Source organism: Anopheles moucheti, chromosome 3, assembly GCF_943734755.1.
Source record: "Anopheles moucheti chromosome 3, idAnoMoucSN_F20_07, whole genome shotgun sequence".
Taxonomy (NCBI): domain Eukaryota; kingdom Metazoa; phylum Arthropoda; class Insecta; order Diptera; family Culicidae; genus Anopheles; species Anopheles moucheti.
Window position 1 is genome coordinate 73919796 of NC_069141.1, and position 20465 is coordinate 73940260.

Below are 20465 nucleotides of genomic sequence, written 5' to 3' on the forward strand. Positions count from 1 at the left end.
AAAAGAGGATTAATTTTAGTGAACTCATAAGAGTTACTTGAGCCAGCTACAAATGACTCCGGGACATGGATAACTGCGTTTATAAGATTTGAAGAGCCTCCGGAGATGCTTTAAATTGAGGTTTTGCGGTGAGTCACATTATGCCCATTGAATATTAAGAATCCTGACATTTAGAACATCTTATTCCTTTTGGAGAAAGGTCATAGAACTTTGTCCGGATATAGTTGATCGAGCATTTAGGATACCTTATTTCTTCTCAAGAAAGGTGTTAGAACCTCGAACAAATTCCTAGTTTTGGTTCTCTCCACAGGTAACTAGATGACTAGGTCAGTAGAAGTGACCTTCAAGTGCAACGCAATGTAAGTGTGAAAATCGAGTGAAGACCTTGCCCTACCCCCTGTCCAAAAAAGCGAAGAAATACGTGGGCAAGATGGACATGGTTCTATGAGAATATCAGTCTGGACGAATGATGAGAATTACTTGACACAGACCTGAACCAAAGAGATATTGACCCAATGGCCAAATTCTGAAACGTTCTGTATTGGAAGAGTTCCGGAGATTGGAGATATGATCACAACATATCCCCTGCAAGTTGCCGCCTCCTTCAAGAAGTAATGGATGTAAAGGATTTTCTGGACGAGGGATCCCTGGAGGACGTCATGCCATTACTAAAGATTCGTCCGAAATTGCGCTATAAGGCTACAAACAGAACTTTATTGGGAGAAACCTTTTTATTGACGATGTCGATCTTCGAGGAGCTCAGAGGGCCATATCCACGAAAAAGCTGAGGTTAAAGTTGACGTCTCCTTTTGCATTTAACTTTCATAAGGTTTACCATCTTTCATTACGTTTGGTGGACTTACCAAACATAGAACTCAAACCAAAATTTGCTAATTTCGATTATCAGTCAGTAATATTACTGTTTTAATGTTATCAAAACATTTTTACTTAAACTTTTCAAATAATATTATTAAAGTCTGTTTTCCAATAAAAGTAGACTAGCACCAGAATACCCCTTCAATTAGGCACAGTATCAGACTAACCGACTCGTCAGTATCGACTCGAACTAGAATCGTTCAATGCGTATGTGTAAATTAAATTTGACCTAATAGAATTGTGTCACTGGCACCAACTGCAACCAGCTATGCCACTCCCAGCCAGGAACTCACTCCAGCAAAACGGCGGAGACCGTACTGTATCCGTACCAGTGTACGCGGGTGAACAAATTAAATGGTTAATTTCATTGGACGGCAGTTGTCTTGCACCGTTTTATGGCATCTCATCGGTTCTCACCATCCTGTGTGAGAGAAAGAGAGATGGTGCACTCTCACGCCCTGTGCTTCATTGCCTTTTCCCAGCCCCGAATATCAATGTAATGAAATTTGCGTGCGTGCTTCCGACCCGGCATGACAACGCATCCGCCTCAGTCCGTCCCCCGGGGGAGCTGGGAGGTGACGTTGTGTACGGTTGTAAATGATGCTGGCCCGGCATTGTTGTTCGCATTATTTGTGTCCTTCTCAGTGGCGTTCGGGTTTTGGCGCTATCAGTGCGTTTCCCTTGGGTGTCCCGTACCACAGTGCCTTGGCTAAACATTAATGAACACTATAACAGTTGATCATTAAATATCACATATCTTGTACGGTGTGATGCGGTGTAAATGCGGGTCCCACACAGTTGCTCGCGGTTATGTTCAACCGGGACGTCTCGGTTGATGAGAGACAGGCACACACACTGATAGGTCTAACTTTACGCAGAACACACATTGCGGAGGGATTCCAGGATTTCCCGCGAGGTGCATTAGTGTAGCCAGAAATCACGGCGCTCTTCAATGCCAGTCTCGTGGTGGGTTTGACCGAGCGTATCGCAATCGGAAAGATGACTGCAGGGTATAGGTTCCAATCAAAGTAAGACCTTTGGACGCCACCGCAACTGAGGGCAGCTGAGGAAAGCCATTAGCATATAATTATAGTTATTCCAACTTTTACGTGCAAGTACAACCTGAGCAAACAAACGATCAGCCAGCGTACATGATGCTGGTCGTTTGGTACCAATGCTCTGCTGCCGCTCGCTCATCCCTTCTGGCCCACATTATGCTACGGGTATTGATTTTCACGTTCGTTAACGGTTCGCTTCCGTTACGTGGCTGTTGTTCTTTTCGGTTGTTTTATTTATTTATTTGGGTTTTTTTTTCTGTTGGTTGATTGCAGCACGATGTGATGTCGAAGTTAGCTTCATTAGCCGAAATCACAGCACCACCGGGTACACGGTTGCTGGCCGTAAAGGGATGAGCTATTTCGCTTTGCTGCAGTTGCGTTCCGCGATGTTATCGATACCACTGTGTTGTCCGCCATTTTCCCGAGCTAATCAAGCGCGGACGGTGCCAACTTTGGCATCACCGGTATAACCGAAAGCCGGTTAATCTAAACTAGAAAAGTCAGCAAAATTCAAACCGTGTAGTTGGCGGACAGCACAGCGCACCCGGTGCCCTTAAGCGCATCCAGACCGTGACCGTAATCGGATGAGAAAGAACCGGGGCGCGAGTTCGTGGCTAGATTACTTAACGCCTCGTCTCGAGGGGTCTCCAAAAGCAGCAACCCCCCTGGCAGACCCGCTCCGAAACTTTACGGACGCGCACCGATCAATGCACGCGGACGGACGGGACGGAAATCCGTCGAAAATTTACTAGCCTTCCGGATATCCGCCCACCGCAGTCAGCACCGCACCGAGAACCAAAGCACACAACACAATGGATGATTTATTGATAGTTAAGTTACTTTACCATCCCACTTCGTCTCCGGGTCGTTGCTTCCTTTTCACCTTGTGGTCCTTTTTTTTTTTTTGAGGGAGCGTTTGTTCCCTTTTAAAGGTTATTATAGTGGCCGATTGTTCCGCGCGGTTCACTGGCTGATGTCTTTTATAATGCTTCCTGGCACTTTATTACAAATACACACACACACAAACATTGAAGCCCCGTACCAACGGTTGTGGTACGGCGAATAGCGAACCGTAGAAGAATGATGGGTTGTTTTGGCAGCGAACGTTTCCACTTCGCTGCGGATATGCTGGGGTTCGATTGACCATGGCCAGTCAAAAGGGCAACGCAAAAGCCATCCATGCATGCAGTAGATTAGCAAATGGCGTCCACTAGGGTGGTTGGACAAATCCGGGAGAACTTTCACGGTTTTAGTGTATGGGTGCGTTTTCGATGTTGCTTTCGGGAGCATGCACTGTGACGCTGTGTATGTGTGTGCCTTTTTATGGATTACGTTTTAGAGGTGCAGTGAAAGATGCCGTGAAGAATATTTGTTTGTTTAATAACGATGTCTAAACAATAATAACATTTATATATACATTTATCTTATATCTGTAACTGATCCTGTCCTGGATTTGGAATACCTTTTGGCTGAGACATAAATCAAAGTTTGTTCAATTTATTGCTATCTTGGGCTTGGTTATCATTTATTACTTCGTGTTGACCACGAAACTATAGGATTAGATCCTCGGTTTGCTCTCAGCGAAATTATTTCTATGAGTCTTTTCTGTAAAATTAACTGCTTATCAGAATCGGAATTCCGCAATTGACACTTCCGCCATCTTGTCCAAGTACTTCGTTAATATTTGTGTGATTGCTTAAGCTGTCAAAACGCAGAGATGGCTATGTCCTCGATCATTATCTTTAGATGCTGTTACGTTAACGTCTCTTGTCAGGTAGCCAGCACTCATGCCGTTCTCCAGATAGAAAAGCATATTACAGATGGTTGGATGGAGTATGGCAAATTGACAAATTGAAATGCCTGATCATGAAATCATGAACCGCCATTTTGAAAAAAGCTTCAAAATTAGTGGCCCAGTGATATCGTTACCAAATGACAGTTGACTGTAAATAACAACATGGCTACCAAAGACGTAACTATGCAGGGTTCTTCATTGGCTGGTAGGAAACACGTATGAAAATTCGATTAAATCAGTCAATTAATTTTAATACAAAAGTCACTTAAGTTGTTAAGATAATTAAGTTGTCTTAATTATCAGTTTGTTAAATTATAAATATGATTTGGGGTCTATTTATCTCACATTTGCAATTAATTCTTCTTTGATAAATTAATATTCTTCTGGTTTGATTTTAATCAAGCTCTGGAATGCCTTGGCTGAGCACATAAAAGGAAGGTTAAAGTGTTTCAATAAATTCCACATTAAATTCAGCTTGCTATGCACGTTGAACACTAACTCTATCTTCATTTTAACAAAACAAAAGCATTTGCTGAAAGCAATTTATGTTCCATTACATACATCGGTTTTCCCATCAGGGCAGGCCAAAACGCCCCGCCTCCCTCACCAAAAGTACTCAGGAAAGATTGTTGCGTTGATTGCGCAGATTGCTCATCATTGCTCAGCTACATCATGCAAAATTACACTCTTGTGGGCTCTTTGTGCCAAAAACCGAACCACCTTCCGCTGGTCCCCCCGATAAGTTTTGATGAGCCGGGAAGTGGAATTTTCGTTGCAAATGATACGGTCGGATGACTTTATTGCTTCGATTTACCTGCAAACAGTGTGAAGCATGGCGTGTGGCGAACAGCAACGGCCCCCAAAAAGGGGGAGTACACCGTACCGTTGCCCAAACTTCAAACACATAAAAAGATCGTACAGCATGCTCGCATCACCTGCAACCGACACAACATTCATAAGCAATCAGACGCATTTGCTGCCGGTGTCTCTTTCCTGGAAGAAATATGCAGCGGTGGAACGCAACTGATTAAACTTTCGGCATTATGCGCTGCATGCAAAATGTAGTAGCAAACTAGCAATAAAATAAGGTGGCATTCTTTGGGCGAATCCGTTCCTTGGCACAAACCATCATGCTCGCATCCGTTCGCTGTATCAAACACGAAAACGAATACGTGCATCGATTTTCTGGTTTTTGTTGCTCGCTCAACTCTCCACCACCACTGTGAACTAGCAGCTGCGAACAGTCATGCAGAGGTTATTGGTGCTGTCAAATGCCCCAAGCATTCGATTGAAGGGTATAGATTGTTGCATACGTGTTACGGGTTTGAAAGGTCGCAAAGCGCTCGGGAATCCCTTTCAAAGTCATTATACGATGCTTTTGTCAGCACTTTCGTCCAGCTTCATTGGTTGGCAGAAGCAAAAAAAACGGAAACGAAGGCAAGCAAAAAAGCAGAAGTGAATGAATTTTCCAAATAGTGTCCCATTGAACATTTCCCAGAATGCTAACTACATGCAATTCTGGGAAGCAGCTCTCACAATTTAATCATTCAACGACGTGATGCAAAACATATCTTTCAAATTTCCATCAAACACCGTGTCCGTTTGTAGTGTGCTTACATTTTCCAGCGCTCACAATTTTCCAACTACGTAACCTTCTTCTCGAGGGTTTTGCCCTTCTGGGTGGGGTGTTTTTTTTTTTTGTTCGTCCCAGAAGCTTCTTTATATAGCTGCACTTTACAAAACGCCATTGCAGTTTCAACGACGCGCTGCCGGCAGCGTAACGGAACCTAATGAACCCTGACGCGCGCGGTAACCACCGAAGGAGCTGGAAACCCGTAAATAGACACTCGTTTTGATCTTCTGTGGAATGTTTCCACAATGACACACGACGACACAAGACACGAAAAAATACACCCCCAGCCAAACCACACGACGGGGTTCAAGCTTCAAGCTGCTTTTAATGTAGTTCATGCTCCGGAGGATTATTTGATATCTGGACAGCATTTTAAATAACCACGATCCACGAGCGTTCTGAAGGCGACTTTCGTTGACCGTTGACCAACGTTCGGTTCGGCCATTTGTTAAAGGAATTTACAGTACACACATACGTTTACTGAAAGCTCATAACAGGGCGCATTACGAGGTTGTGCTGCCAAAGCAAACAGGTGACTCCGCGTATCCGCCCTGTGTGTTGTTGGTGATCCGTTTTTTTTTGTTTTTTGTCCTCATCGTCTTGTTTCATCTAAAAAACCCCTTCCCCCCCCACCCCATCCCCGGGTCTTACAAAACCCGGTCCGTTCGAAACCAATTTGTCTGCATGTTATTTAATCCTTGGCGTGTGTTGGTTGTCTGCGGTCGCAAAACCGGGAACGTTGCCAACGTTGCCGTAAGTGGTTGTGCAGTAGGGAATGAAATAATTTTACCTCAGACATAACGTTTGCTGATGCTGCTGCTGCTGCTGATGCTGCTAACTATCGATCGTGCTCGGAACGCTCGAAAAATGCTGAAACCAAAGCATTGGGAAGGAAACGAAGAAAACCCTCCTCTCTCCTATACGGGAGCCTCGCCCAAATAGTCCTGCCGTTTTTCTTCGATAACGAACATTGGCGTGTTGACTCGGACCCGTCTCCTTTCTCCACACTGCCAACTGCAATCCCCCCCCCCCCCCCCCTTCTCTTTACACCATATCCCCCACCTTCCTACTCCTGCATTTTCCGATGAGTTCCACCGAGCGGCCAGCTTTCTACGGTGTGTGTGTGTGTGTTTTTAAGCCGTTAGCTTTGCGGCTTCGCCTTAGCACCATCCATTCCATACTAAGGGAACGGCATCTTCGACTCAAAAGCGAAAAGTGATTGTAACTCGGTAGATTATGGACGGAGAAACACAAGTATCAATTGTATAATAAAAGGCGAAAATAATCCTCTTATCTTTCCCACAGGCGGATCCAGGCCGGGCCAGTAGTGCGCTCGAGGAAGCAGCCCCCGGAACGAGCTTGGGAGTGCAAGTGAAGCAAAAGGGAGCTTACAGTTCGGGTGCCACAGAAAAATGGGACAAAAAAGTGTGTCGCCCGAAAATATGAAATTAAAATGATAGTACACCGCTCCGACCACCACTAACAACCCACACACGGACCGGTGCCACAGCTGACAAACCACTGGGCCACATTGATTGTCGGGAATTGTTTCAGTATCCCGCGTGTGGCTGCTACGGAACCATACAGTGGCTGCCGCCGATGTGTGAAGTTGAGAAAGAGTTTTTGTGTTTTGCCAGCAAAGAAAGTGGACAACAACGAAAAAAGGGGCTAAGGACGGATAAAAGGGTGTGCACATAAGCAGCGCCGCCACACCACCGCACTGCACGGCTAGTTGCTGACTGGCTGGAAAATTGGCGTTAACGTAACGAACAGTGGCAGCGGAACCCGCCTCCTCGACGCAGGACAGAAATCCCAAAGCACATAATCATGTTTTTTAATCTTCACACGTCCTTGCCACCGTTACAAGGATATTAACGGAAAAACGCTTCGTCGTGCTGGTGGATATTGATGCCGAACCGAGACTGAGTGTCGGATGCACGAGTCCCCCCCATCCACACTCACCCCGACCGGTTGCTATCTTCGCTAGAACCACCGGGCCGCCGATATGGGAGCGGGCAAATTGATGAGGATTGGGATTTGCACATCGGGCACAGTGAAGCGATAGGCGGCGGCATGAGTGTACTACACTTTACAGCACAAACATACAAACGAACCGACGCGGAAATAGCACCAACATCCACGGGCTTCACGTGTGGACCCCGAACGGATTGGCCCTGAGGAAAGGTTCCGGGTGAAGAGAGAGAGAGAGAGAGAAAAAACACACACAGGAGGACACACACGCACAGTCTCTCCGCACGCTCTCTGTTGCTGCCCACCAGCTGGGCGGTGTGACACGCAACGTCATAAAAATTCTAAATTATGATAAACGCTGTTCATCCATTGAGGATATCGACCAACTTGAATTGCCTGTTTAGGACGTGGATTATTGTGCTGTACTTTTTGCAGGGCTGTCCTCAGCTTAATACGGGTAAGTACAAAGAGTGTTCCGTTTTCGCTTCCCCAAAACACACACACACACACACACACAATTGCGAATTCATATGCGGGGAGATATAGAATTTTATTGTTACGGCAAGGCACTTGAAAATATGTTTTGCGAAGTTCCCATTGTTAAAGCTTCGCGTGTGAGGACATCATTTATCTCTTAATGATAACCGCTGTCGGTAGAAGATGCTGTTATGTTTTAATTCATTCCATACAACAACAAAATATTGAACTGGTTCCTTTTTTCGTTGGGAAATTTCAAGTAATGTTATGATTTCGTGTATTTTTCGATCCGAGATAATCTCATTTCATATCAAATCATTTTAATGATATTCGTTTGGCGAAAGGTCTGTTCGAGTAGCCTACACGTACAGTGGTGGTTTTTGTAATAAGGCTACTGCGTAATTCACCATGATTTTAAATATTTTAAGCTCTATTCTGAATGTTTTGTTTTATAGATAGTTGATGCCCTTTACCAAATCGCTTTAAGTTTTTATATGTTTTTTTTTAGTAGAGCTTTATTAGCCTGAACACTGGATTAGAGTCACTTCAAGGAACTGCAATATATTTCATTTTATTGCAGAAATTTAGTTAACGATTCATTTTCAGTGTTGCCTATAATCATAATAGTTGGTGTGGTGGAATTGTTAATAGATGAGAAGACACGGAATTACAGCATACAGTCGATATACAGTTGCATACAGTAAACTGTGATATGAAAAGCCTGACAGTTTCGCGTCTATGTCAAAACAGAAGAGTAAGCGATTCCTTACAGAGATGGCGCTAGTGTTCAACGTATTTTTATTTAAAATACAAGGACATCTTTTGAAGCTCATTTTGTTCCAAATGTCACGTTGGTTCGCCTGTGGTTCGAGTCCCCATTTTGATTGTAAAACATCCTTTTGTCAGTGCTTTGAGCTTGCTGAAGCCCTTAAAGGTACAATAGGTTCATTGGTCTTCTTTATTCATTAATTAAATCTACACGATTATTCAACAACCAACATTAACCCTGCCTCACTTCGCACAAAGATAGGCTTACTTCTATGACCACCACTGTATACCGTACCAGAGCAAAAAAAAAAGGAGGCGACGGAAAAGAAAGCTGTCGCTCATCGGCTCGAGGATATGCTTCACGTGAATTGATCGACTAGACGTTCTGCCTAATCTCGAGGGATGTATTGATTTAGATTTGATTAATTTTGCAATCATACTTCTTCTAAAAGCGCCAGAGGGTTAAGGATTATACGTGCGAATACGTTAGGTATTGTTTTTTTTTCTCGTTTCGATTTTAGACCCTTTCTCGAAAGGTCTCGATCGATCAGCAGCTCCTGAGTCAGCAAATACGTCTTGTTAGAGAGCAGGAGCGTGTGATGTATTTCACACCAACCGGGCACACATTTCATCCTCCTCGGGGCCGATTTTGAAACCGAAAAAAACGGAAAACCCTGCTTTTTGAATGAGGTTACTTTTGCCGTAGGCTTGCAGCATGAAACGCTCTAGTGTTATTTGTGTTAAGCGATAAAGGTCCAATATGTTTACCAGTTCTCGGTACACCATTGCATAATTTCAAGCACAGCACCCAGTAAATCACTCATACACGTTCGTTTGTGTGTGTGATTTTTAATTTAGCGTAATAAAATGGTTGCTCACGGACAACAGACACACCAGCAGACACCGTGATGTCGCCATATCAAGATGCAATCCATCAGCACAGACATGAATTTTGCGGAATGTTGTGAAAACATTAACACGGAATGGTTTGAAGTTTTCAGATGAATAATACACGCATAAAACGGTCGGGGAAGCCGGCAATCGTACCGGGCAGCACCGTACGGCAGCGCAAACCATTTGCTTAGGCGGCTTGGATTCCCCCCCACTATAGTTGCCGAGCGGATGAACGGCCGTCTGCCGTCTGCCGCTTTTATGTGTTTAGTGACGCCAGCGAGTGTTTGCGTCGTATTTGCTTTCCGGGTGCCACCGATGCCCATTTATTTCCATCTAATAGAGCTTTTCCGGCTCCTGCCAGCGGCAAAGCGGCACTGAACGTCCAAATCCTTCACCCACTGGGCCCTGGTTGTTTCTAGGGAATGGGGCCGCTTCTCTTCTGCCCTTACTGGTTTAGGACAATATAGGGAATTTTATTTTATCCCACTCCACTCCCCACACGCCCAACGCACCAACCATTCACACGCGCACAGCGCACCATTCACAATAAATAACATTGATGTTCGGCCTCGGGGCGCTCGGATGGTCGAACGTCCACGTCCGCAGTCGCAGCCTTCCGCAGCCCAAGAACACTTCTAAGAAGCCAGCTCCCCATAAATGCTAAGAGCGTTTCATAGTTTCACCAGTGCCAGTGCCTTATCTCATGGCAAGCAGTTTAGCAGCAGTGCCGTGCATGATGCGAAGAGTGAACAGATCGCCAGTTAATGTTGTTGTGCTTACCCCCCGGTCGCATCAGCCGTGGTACGGTCACGGATGGCGATGGTGGCGGGTTGGCCCGGTAATCAGTTATTTCTATGACAAATGACTGGTGTGCGCTTGGTTGTATATGTGTGTGTGTGCGTTAGTGAGCAAAAGGATTTAGTACGAGGAAAGCTAACTAGAAGTGCTGGAAATAATCCATTCTACATGGGTTTGTGGAGATGAAAGCGGAGTATATCCCGTACTTGCACGGCGAACGATATATGTTTGTACAACATAGATATTGATGATGTTTTGATGCTTTATGGTTTGAGATAAGCGCTGTTTAATTGATATTAATTAAAACAAAGTGCTCATGTGCATTAGAAAAATGGACCAAATGGTAGTTTTCTATTCATTGTGGGGTTATTAATTAGTGAACCATAGCTGTACACACTCGTTTGAGAGACGAAGTTACAAGATAAATAATCGATAATAATAAATTGAAATACGTAGAAAAACATAAGCATTTTTAAAAAATCTCCATCGTGTAATTACGATTCGAGTAACAGTTTCATAAATACTTAGTAATCTCTTATCCCATTTGGCAATTAAATGTATAATTGGACGGTATGCTTGGTATGATTGGAGTGATTAGATGAAGCATTCTTTTGTGATAATGGTACATCAATATCCCATCAAAATATCATGAAAAGTCCACATTCGGTGTTGAGTGTGATAACTCATGAAGTTGCCGGTGTTACAGGGGTTTCAATATATCTGACAGACTCGGAGTTTCCAATAAGTATGTTTCCAATCATATTTTAAGCCAGTTTTTTGTATGCATTTTGTCGTTTCCACGCTTATCCGCTTAGAGTTCCCCATAGAAATGGCAAGCCAAGCCTAGGACAAAAAGATTCGATTGTTTTCCTAATGCAAGGTTCGGTCATGACAGCTGCTCAACAAATGTCAAAACAAAGCATTTTGCTTGCTGGACTGAACCAGGTGGAACCATAATCATGAAAACAACATTTTATTGAACTAGATTTTTTTATATTACTAAAAATCAGGCTTATAATTTAAATTTTGAATTGAATTTTAAGTTGACTTTCTAAACTAAACTAAACTTCTAAACGATTTTTCTCTAATTGTGGTTTCGCATAAATTATTCCTTATGTCATCCTGTATGTCAAAATGTCCTTAACGAATCTGTGCAGAATGACAGATTAAGGTTGAAAGCTTAAGCTTTCTAACTTACGGTATTATCTGCTCCACTCACTTATTAGCAAGAACCGGAAAGTGCGAAGGATTCCAGATCTATTTCGACACAGTCTACTTTTATTTGAACCGAATTCACAAATGCTCCGAGTACACTGGGTCGAATCGAAAACCCTGCATTTGTATCAGTAACAGGTTGGGAAAGAAATAATAAATTTTCTTTTGACAACCATTTCTAAAACATAAACGTGAATGTTTACAGTACATTTTAGTTCAACTCGAAAACAAATCTAAACATTTAATGACATTTAGCCAGTTGAATTAGAAAACCCTGTAATGAAGGAATATCAACACACAATATCGCTTTAAGGCACGCCATAGCTTTTAGGTTGTTTTCTTTTTCAATTTTTTCCTTTTTTCACAAATTAAAACAAGTGTGTTACGCGCCGTATTTCTGTTGGTAAGTTTTAAATTCATTTACGGTATCTAAGAACCACCCTATAAATTCAACGGGTTTCAAGCTCCGTGTTCAAAAGCTCAAACCATGCTCCCAACGGTGCCGCCGCTAGCACTGAAACAGCGGGAAGCTATTAATCAAATGCCGAAGATTTTCAATTTAAATGCAAAACGATTTAATTAATGTTTCGCAACCCTGCCCCGGCGTGTATCGCAGAGTACTGACGAATGGCGAAACACACAAACGCCGCAGTAAGACTGTAGCTCGTGCTACGAGCAAAACTATTTAGAAAAAGGTTCATCTTTACGTTCTATATTTATATGTAATGAACGGTACTTGATTCCTCGAATTAAACTGTCACTTTATTGAGCACAAAATTGTACGAATTCGACCGGCTTTGGAGAAACCTACGCTTAATTACTGGCAATAGTGAAGGCAAACGGTTTAGCGCTACGTACGTACTGTGACGTAACATTGGCCATTGCATCGCAAACAGACAGTAGTAGTGGCAGCCATGCTGAGTGTGGGGACAAAAATCAAGCACATTTTATTACATCTATATCGAGTGCCGCGCGCACCAAAACGATGGGACTGAAAAGTTTATTACGCTCGTTTACGGTTGCTCGAAGCTTGATAGTCAATTTCTGCTGCCCTTAACTGACAGCAAAAAAGGAACAATCCGAAGCTCTAAAACAAAAGCACACACACTGTCGGCCAATGGGACGAATAGAACCGAAAAGCCGGAAAAATAAAATCAAAATCGAAAGCACTTGGAGCGAAAGTCAACCCCAAAAGAGGCAAGTGAAAATGTGCCAAGCGACCACCCCCCCAGGGTTGGGTTTATCTTTTCTTGGCCGGCATGTTTTTTTTATGTTATGGAATCGAAGGGACATTTGCATTTAACGATGGGAGGATATTGAAATTCTCCCCTTTCCCCTTAGTCTAGTACACTCCCTCCCTCCCTCCCTCCCGCTGCTCCCCCAACTCATCTGTTTTTTTTTTCCCAAGGCTAACCCAATTTTACTACCCCCAAAAACTACGCCAAACTCTGTGCCATTTTGTTTGCCGGGGGTTGTCCTTTGTTCGTGCGTAGTTCGAAGCACAACAAAAAGCGGCATCAATCGTGATTTACTATCTGCCTATAGAACTTAATTGCTGGCGTTGACGGGATTGACTGGCACAGCGCTTAATGATGCAGTAAAATGACAGAGAGGGGGGGGGAAAACAACCCCCCAGATAGATGGAATCACCATCAGGATTTGCACTAAAAAACGAGCAAAAATCAAAGTCAGGGAGTTGTAAAACATCCCCTGTCCCCATCCAGCACCAGATGGGCGTAGTAAATACAGATCGTAATGGAATGAAACAATTTTTTCCCGTCGCAACTCCTCCTCTCATCGCGAGCTTTCGATCATATTATTATGATCGAGAGCGCAGCGTTCAGGGAGTCGCGCTGAATGTGAAGTAGCTTAATTTTAGCAACATTATCCATGCATGCGCGTGTCTTTCTGGGCGTGTCGGCTATGGGCGTCCCTCATAAATAATCAATCGTTTGGGTTTTCGGAGCTTAAGCAGAATACCAAATTGACGAAGGTTTTTCGAGCTCGAGTTTCGCTAGTTCATGCCGGTTTTGTCGGGGCGGGGTTGTTCGGTAGGGATCGGCCGGCCGGCCGGTATCCAATTTCATGCATTCCTAAACCAGACAATTCAGCAAATTTGCAACATATCCTTTTTCACGCCATCTCGACCCTGCCACACATTTGGATGGATGTTTCGCACATTCGTCTGCAAGCGCGGGGTTGTGAGAAATGCCAGCTGCAGGATTTGGTGCTGCGTGTGTGTTGATCAGGTGGAGTGTTTTAAAAGAAGACATAGCCGTTAGATGCTAATGAAGGCAAAAGGCTATTCAAGCCATACATTATGTATACCTAATAATTACGTCATTGATCTGGCTCACTGTTCTGTGAAATGGCTCACAGTGCTGAGTGGATCACAACAAAACGGGGGGTTTTCACAGCTGACAAGCGCTTAAAGAAATCATCGTTGAGATGGCTCCCGTATCGCGCGTTTGTTCGGGGAAATATTTTAGTTTGGTGGTTTTTACTGACAAAAAAAAAGTATTTTACTAACCAAAGCAACCCAGTGATTATTTTTACTAGGAAACCATTTGTGCGTTGAAATTCCCTTGGATAAATCCGCTATAATGTCTAAATTCCGATACCGACAGATTAAAACCGCAGAGAATGTAACACTAATCCTTATCGATTATGTCGGCCTATCCAAATTCTCGTTGTCGCGTTCTGTAGTTTTCTATGGGCTGTAACAACGGAATAGTTTTACGATATGAACAATTACAACATTGATCAAGTAGCTCTAAACATTCTATGTTTAACATTCAAAAGGAAAGTTTATATTTTATTGTTTTATATTTAGACAAGATAACAACTAATTAATATGAAATTTGTGTAGAAGCAATAATTAAATGGTTTCTTTTCAATAAATCAAATAAATATTTTTTGTAATTAAAGCAGTACAACGAATGTTCAATTTCACTATTTTCTCAATTAAGGATAGGCGTAAAACACGACGACAATCAAGTGGAAAATCATTTATTCTAATACCATATTTGCAGTTCATTTGTAGTACATTTCTTCCGATTCGTTTATATTTGGTTCTTAATTTCTTATCGATAATCCTAACTGTTCAAACAACAAACATGTCTTGAAAACAAAGCGGGTTTTAATAATAGGTTGAAATATTATTCCTTAATAAATAGAATAAACTCTTGTTGCTAAAACAAGAAGAACAAATTCGAATGTTAATTTTGTTGACAGGGACTGTTTTATGAAATAAACGTTCGTGAGACAGAGTAAAAATATAAAATATTGTTCCAAATATTTATTGCACACTTTGGTCAGTCTCAAACAAATGTATAGTTCAAAGAATTTATCAGAAGCTAGAAGCTTACAAGCAAACAGCCGAACTAGCGAAAATCAGTTTTTATTTTAATTATTTATAATTCCATTATTACGGCCTCGGGTGGTGTACAATTTTACAATTTTACAAGGCATTTCCTCCTTGCAATTTGCCTTATCCCGGGTATATTCGGTTCGAAAATCAGGTTTGAATATTTTTTGAATTTTGTTTCGATTCCAAGACCTTTGAATTTCCAAAACATTTTATATACTAGTTCTTCTTTTCCTAGATTAAAATCCACCAAAAATTGTCTTTGAAAATCGTATGTTACCGTATAGAATATTAAAATAAAATACAGTAGTTTCCCAAGTTACGCGACACTCGCGTTACGCGAATTCGAGATACGCGAATCTCAATCTCTCCCAAACGCGAATGAATGTCAAAATTTGACAGCTCGTGTATTTTTGTGCGTAGAATTGACTGTTTTGTCTGTCAAATTTTAAATTTTCCCAAGGATACGTTACATTTTAATTTAACAAACATTAATATCGGTAAAAATCTGCTTTAATTGTCACAATAAACTTAGAAATGTGCTTCATTACGTTAAAAAAATAAATCAATCCCTGAGCACTAAATAAAAATGATATTACACAGGAAATTCGAGTTACGCGAATTTCTCTGGCACGCATTATTCGCGTAATTCGGGAAAAGACTGTATTAAATTTTGAATTGTTGTAGTACTTCTGATAAGTTGAAGGGTTTTATCAGCTGTCAACCGATGAACGGCGACTTTTTTTTTGCACTACATGCTTATACTGTTTTGTTACACACTGCATTAAAGAGATGTAAAGGGATGCTTACTGTTCATAGGACTTACTACACTAACGATCGCTATCATATGCTGTCTGATGTGATATCTTTGTCACGAACAATTTTTCGTAATCTGAAATTACGCTTCCTTTTCCACATTGTTGATACACTGTCATTTTGAAGAATGCACTTTTTAGGTGTTAAATCCCATTTGGCGTTGTTATTGTTCGCTTAACGATCACTAAATAATGCTTGTTGAAAGTCAGTTGCAAGAAAAAAAAAGCCGAATCTCTTCACCATGGTAAAACATCTAATTGATGTTTGACCTTCAAACACCATTATCTAACGCTGCTTTGCAAATCGAATTTCCATATACTTTGCAGAACGGCATGGCCCCGGTGCTGGCCGCGCTTCACAGCTAAGCTCCGAGCTGCTTCGGTATTACACAAAGGATTAAATATTCAAACATCGCGCACAGCGTACCAAAAGCGTGGCACCAACAAAAGCAGAACTGCGCAAATGAATGTATAAAGCCGTGTAAATATTGAATATTCCACCGGTGTTTTAGCGTTGCCACCGGCAGCACAAATCCATTCTCTCCGAGCGACGCTCTACACCGCGCACCGGCTGGTGGCGTTATTATCGGTGGAATCTTGTGGGACCGATGCTGTGTTGGGGTTGGGGATGAGGGGGTGGGTTCTTCTTCTCTAAGCTTCCATTGCATTGAATGAACCCTTTCTTCGACGCATATCCTCCGGCCGGGAATGTTAAACCGGTCAATGGCGGGATTGTGTGTGATGCAAGAAGATTATGTGGAAACCACAGGTACTCCCACTCAGGTACGCAGTGATGCGATCGGTTTTGCTAAAACCAAGCAAAACCAGCCAAAACAGCAACAACAAAAAAAAAAACCCCTAAATCTAGCGCTTTTAAAATATTCTATTGATTTGTACGATTGCTGCTGCAGGGGTTTTGGGAAACGCAAAAGTTAGGACCGTGGAAGCGATTTAGTTTATAATTCTTTTTTGTACATGTTCCGTTTGCTGTGGTGGCACTTTGCCTTGCGAAGGACAAACGTACGAAGTCAACGTACAGCGTGCAATAACAATGAAGTGGTATTATTAGCAGCATATCATAAAGACATTTAGCATAAAAAGTTATGCGTGCCGAACGTTCTTGCTTATGAATACTTGCTTATATAAAGTGAATCCCTTACAATATATGCGCACATTATGACATTCATCCGGAGTGCTATCAAATTCCATATTCCACCCACCCATCGAGATAAAACAGCTCCAACTAAACATGGAATGGCCCAAGCCGTTGAAATCAATTACACGGAATAGTTTGCATAACCTGCCAACCTATTGCAGCCATTATACAATCCATTAACAAACATGTTTGCCGCTCCTTTCGGTTTGCTGGGGTTTCGACCCATCCCTTGTACGTCCTCTGTTGGTCGCGTGGCAGACAAACTCTGATCGGCTATCCGGAGTCTGTTCGGATCTATTTGCGGAGTGTGTCTGCTCCGAAACCGAAAGGTACACCGGTTCCGATGATATCGATTAAATTTATTTTTGATCACTGCTTCTGTGATACCGCCCTCCAGCCCTCACCGCTACCCCCGGAAGGGACGATTTGTTTATCAAATATCAACAATTCATCCGACCCGGCTGGATGGGCAGCACCCTTTAGAGGGCGCACTTTGCATTCATCCGATCACCCGGGTATCAGTTTGCTGCCACACCAGCTGCTATCACGTGCCGGAAGCATCATCCGTCCCGGTAACGAATGCCGGTGGTCGTCGGTTGTCTTCCGGCCTGCCAGTCACAGGCGCAGAGCCTTACATTTGCTCTCCTTTCATGGGGATGTGCGTTGACGTTTCCAATTCCTTCAGCGCTCCGGCCAACGCTGTGGCATGTGCGGAATGGTTTGCCAACAATTATTCTACATCCTTGTGAAGTGCACCTCCCCTTTTACACCCTCACCCCCTCCCCTTCTCTCTCCATCCATTATTCGTTGCTGGAGAATGGTGGTTTGTGGTTAGCAGACCCATAAAAAGCTGATTTTGCCACCCTCGTTACACTCGTAACGATATTGGTACACATATTATGCATGAAATGTTGCTGCTCGAGCAGGGAATAAATTATAAGCTTTTTCCGGATCTCTTCCCCGGGATCTGCAGCCCACGAGGTTTTGTAGTGGGCTCCGATTCAAACAAAGACGAAACCCAAGCCAGAACGATCGAGCAAAAGCAGCAAAGATCGGTACCCGGCCACCCAACCCAACCCCCACTAAACGAGATGTGGGATAAATGTGAAAAATGGTGTCACGAAGACGATTATGGGACCCTCTCCCTCCCCTCCCCCTCCCCCCCTGCCCGTTCCGGAGTGTTCTACACGGGGGTTCCGGTTCTGTGGACGTGCAGCTATGTACCGTATAGTGCACGGTTCGCATCACTAGTGCTCACACAAAGCGATAACTCACATACCAACTCGCTGATCCACATCCGACCAACAATTTATATTTGTTTTACCGCCCCCCCTTCTCTATCCATGGTACTACATATGCCCACACACTGGCGTCACGCGCACCGGCGTCGCCCATAGCAACGTGAAACAAAACCAAAAAAAAGGAGCAAAAAAACATTTCCAACATTCCACTTGCGGCCAAGAAGCAGCATCTCATGCATGCTGCTTAAGAAAGGCGTTTGCCACTAACCGTAATAAGCAGGGAGAAAATATGTCCATTCCTTCCGGCTGGCAGCTGGCTGCTGGCTGCCACTGGTGCCAACACCGTGCACACCCCGAAAGGTACGGCGAATGCCAGCTTGAAGTTAATTGACTGTAAAGCAATAAATTGTAGCTGTACATTTCAAACCGACCGGTCTACCGCCTAGGAGACTCTCCTTCTGGGCAAATGGCTGTGCAACAACAGCTAAAAGCTCATTCCCGATTTTGTCTTTGTCGCTGGTGTGTGTCGCATCGTATACGCACTCTTCCTGTTGGGGAAAACATTTTTGTCTCCCTTGTCGTACCTGCTACTCTAAAATACACACTTAAATAATGCTCGCTTTCCACCATTTCACACCGAAACCAGATTCCGCAACACGCACCCGTGGGAACAGTTTACTACTGCCATTCCATTTCTTCTTGCGCGCGCGTTTCGGTTTCGGCCGCAGCTTGCTGAGGTGATTTTTCATCCGCTTAAAATGAACGAGCTCACAAAAGTTAATAATGCTAGCCAATTTGCTGGCATATCACCGACCGTCATACGTCACGCGGGCAGCACGGAAGATGAATTAGTTTCACGCAATGCTAAGCTCATCTACATCTCTAGGATTTTTTCTCTTCCTATTCGCTTCGGTTTCCTTGCGGTAGTGGAGCTTATTTTTGCATACTAGGCAGCTCAAACTTTGCTGCACCTAATTACGTAGCGTGTCACAAAACTGACGAGCTAGTCAAAAAAGACGCTTTTACACATACACTCACACAGATAAAAGATTATATAATTGGCCTCCATTAGCATTGGTGCAAGAAAACGTTTTAAATAAATTAGTATAAAATATTATAGCAATAAAACTCTACAACTAATCTGATTTGTTTGTCATGTCGGATGTTTGTATATTGCTGATTCTGTTAGTAGAATTTTCCTTTGTCCCAAAATCTCTAGCTTGATTGATCGTTCACGCGTTTTGACATCTTTTCCATCGTTCAGCCGAAGAAAGGCTCTTTATTAACTTTATTTATTTTTGACCCTTTTACGTCTTTGGAATAAAAAATCTAAAACAATCGATTAATGTCATGAGGGTAATATGAATTTCCCAAAGCTGTTCATATTTTTATTCGGCAATTGTACATGTTCAAAACAAAAAATGTGTTTCTAGTTCAGTTCTTCTAAAACTAAAATAACGAATTAAAAGTTATGAGCTTGAAGACTTGTCTTTATTATTTTTATTCACAAATCCTAAAACATGGAATTTTGGAGAAAAGTATAATATTGTAATAGAAGCATTTCTATAGCATCTTGAAATTTACTGATCTTATTTGCAAGTTATTTGCAATTTTAATGAAATAATTATTTTTATTTTTTTATGTATTGTAGTGTTGGTCTTCAAAATTCATTCAAATCGTAATTTGTAAAATTAAAACATTAAAAGTTACAAAATCACCTATGAAAATCACAGAACCTTAAAAAGATTAAGTGTTGTTTGTTATTCTCTTATCGTTCTTTTAATATTTTGTGAAGAAAACGGACTACATTTCAATTTATTCACCTTTAAAAGCTTTTTTATACAAACTACTGGGCGTCTCCATTGCTCATTTTTTGGTGCTTTTTTGTCCATTATTTATTTATCCTCCTTTAGTAGTGTGTGTGTGATTTAGGTACATCCCAGCATAATCGAATTCAAATCGTACAACGCTTTGGAAGGATAAGGTACAGAGAATTTTCAATCTAAAAGGATGTATTAAATGGAGTATTGAAGAAACATTTTATCAAAAATCATTTGATATTGTGGTTGAAGTGGCGTAATCTTTACAAAACTTTACAAGCATTATTCGTCTGGCAATGATTCATTATTCATACGTTTCTTTGTTTGTGGGTTTGAAATTGATAAATTAAATTCCCCTGTCCTTCAGTTTCTATTTCCAAACACATAACAATCAATACCTGTTTCAACTCAAACGTCCATATTGACGAAAGCTTTCAAACATTCCGCGTAACAGCGTTTGTCGAACAAGTGTTTCGCCCATAGAAAGCTTATTGTGTGTTTGTGTGTGTTTATTTTTCAACAATGGCACCTGTTTACACTACCGTATACACGATTTGTTTCTTTTTTCTTTCCCCCGGCCA

General features: G+C 42.3%; 1 protein-coding gene across 1 annotated transcript in view; it reads left to right on the forward strand.

Annotated features, from left to right (window-relative positions):
* The first annotated feature begins 6770 nt into the window (after positions 1-6770).
* Positions 6771-20465, forward strand: part of LOC128303558 (uncharacterized) — a 48413-nt gene continuing 34718 nt past the window's right edge. The window contains exon 1 of the mRNA XM_053040547.1: positions 6771-7790. Coding sequence (XP_052896507.1) covers positions 7682-7790 — 109 coding nt within the window. The 5' untranslated portion in view covers positions 6771-7681. The remainder of the gene's footprint in view (positions 7791-20465) is intronic.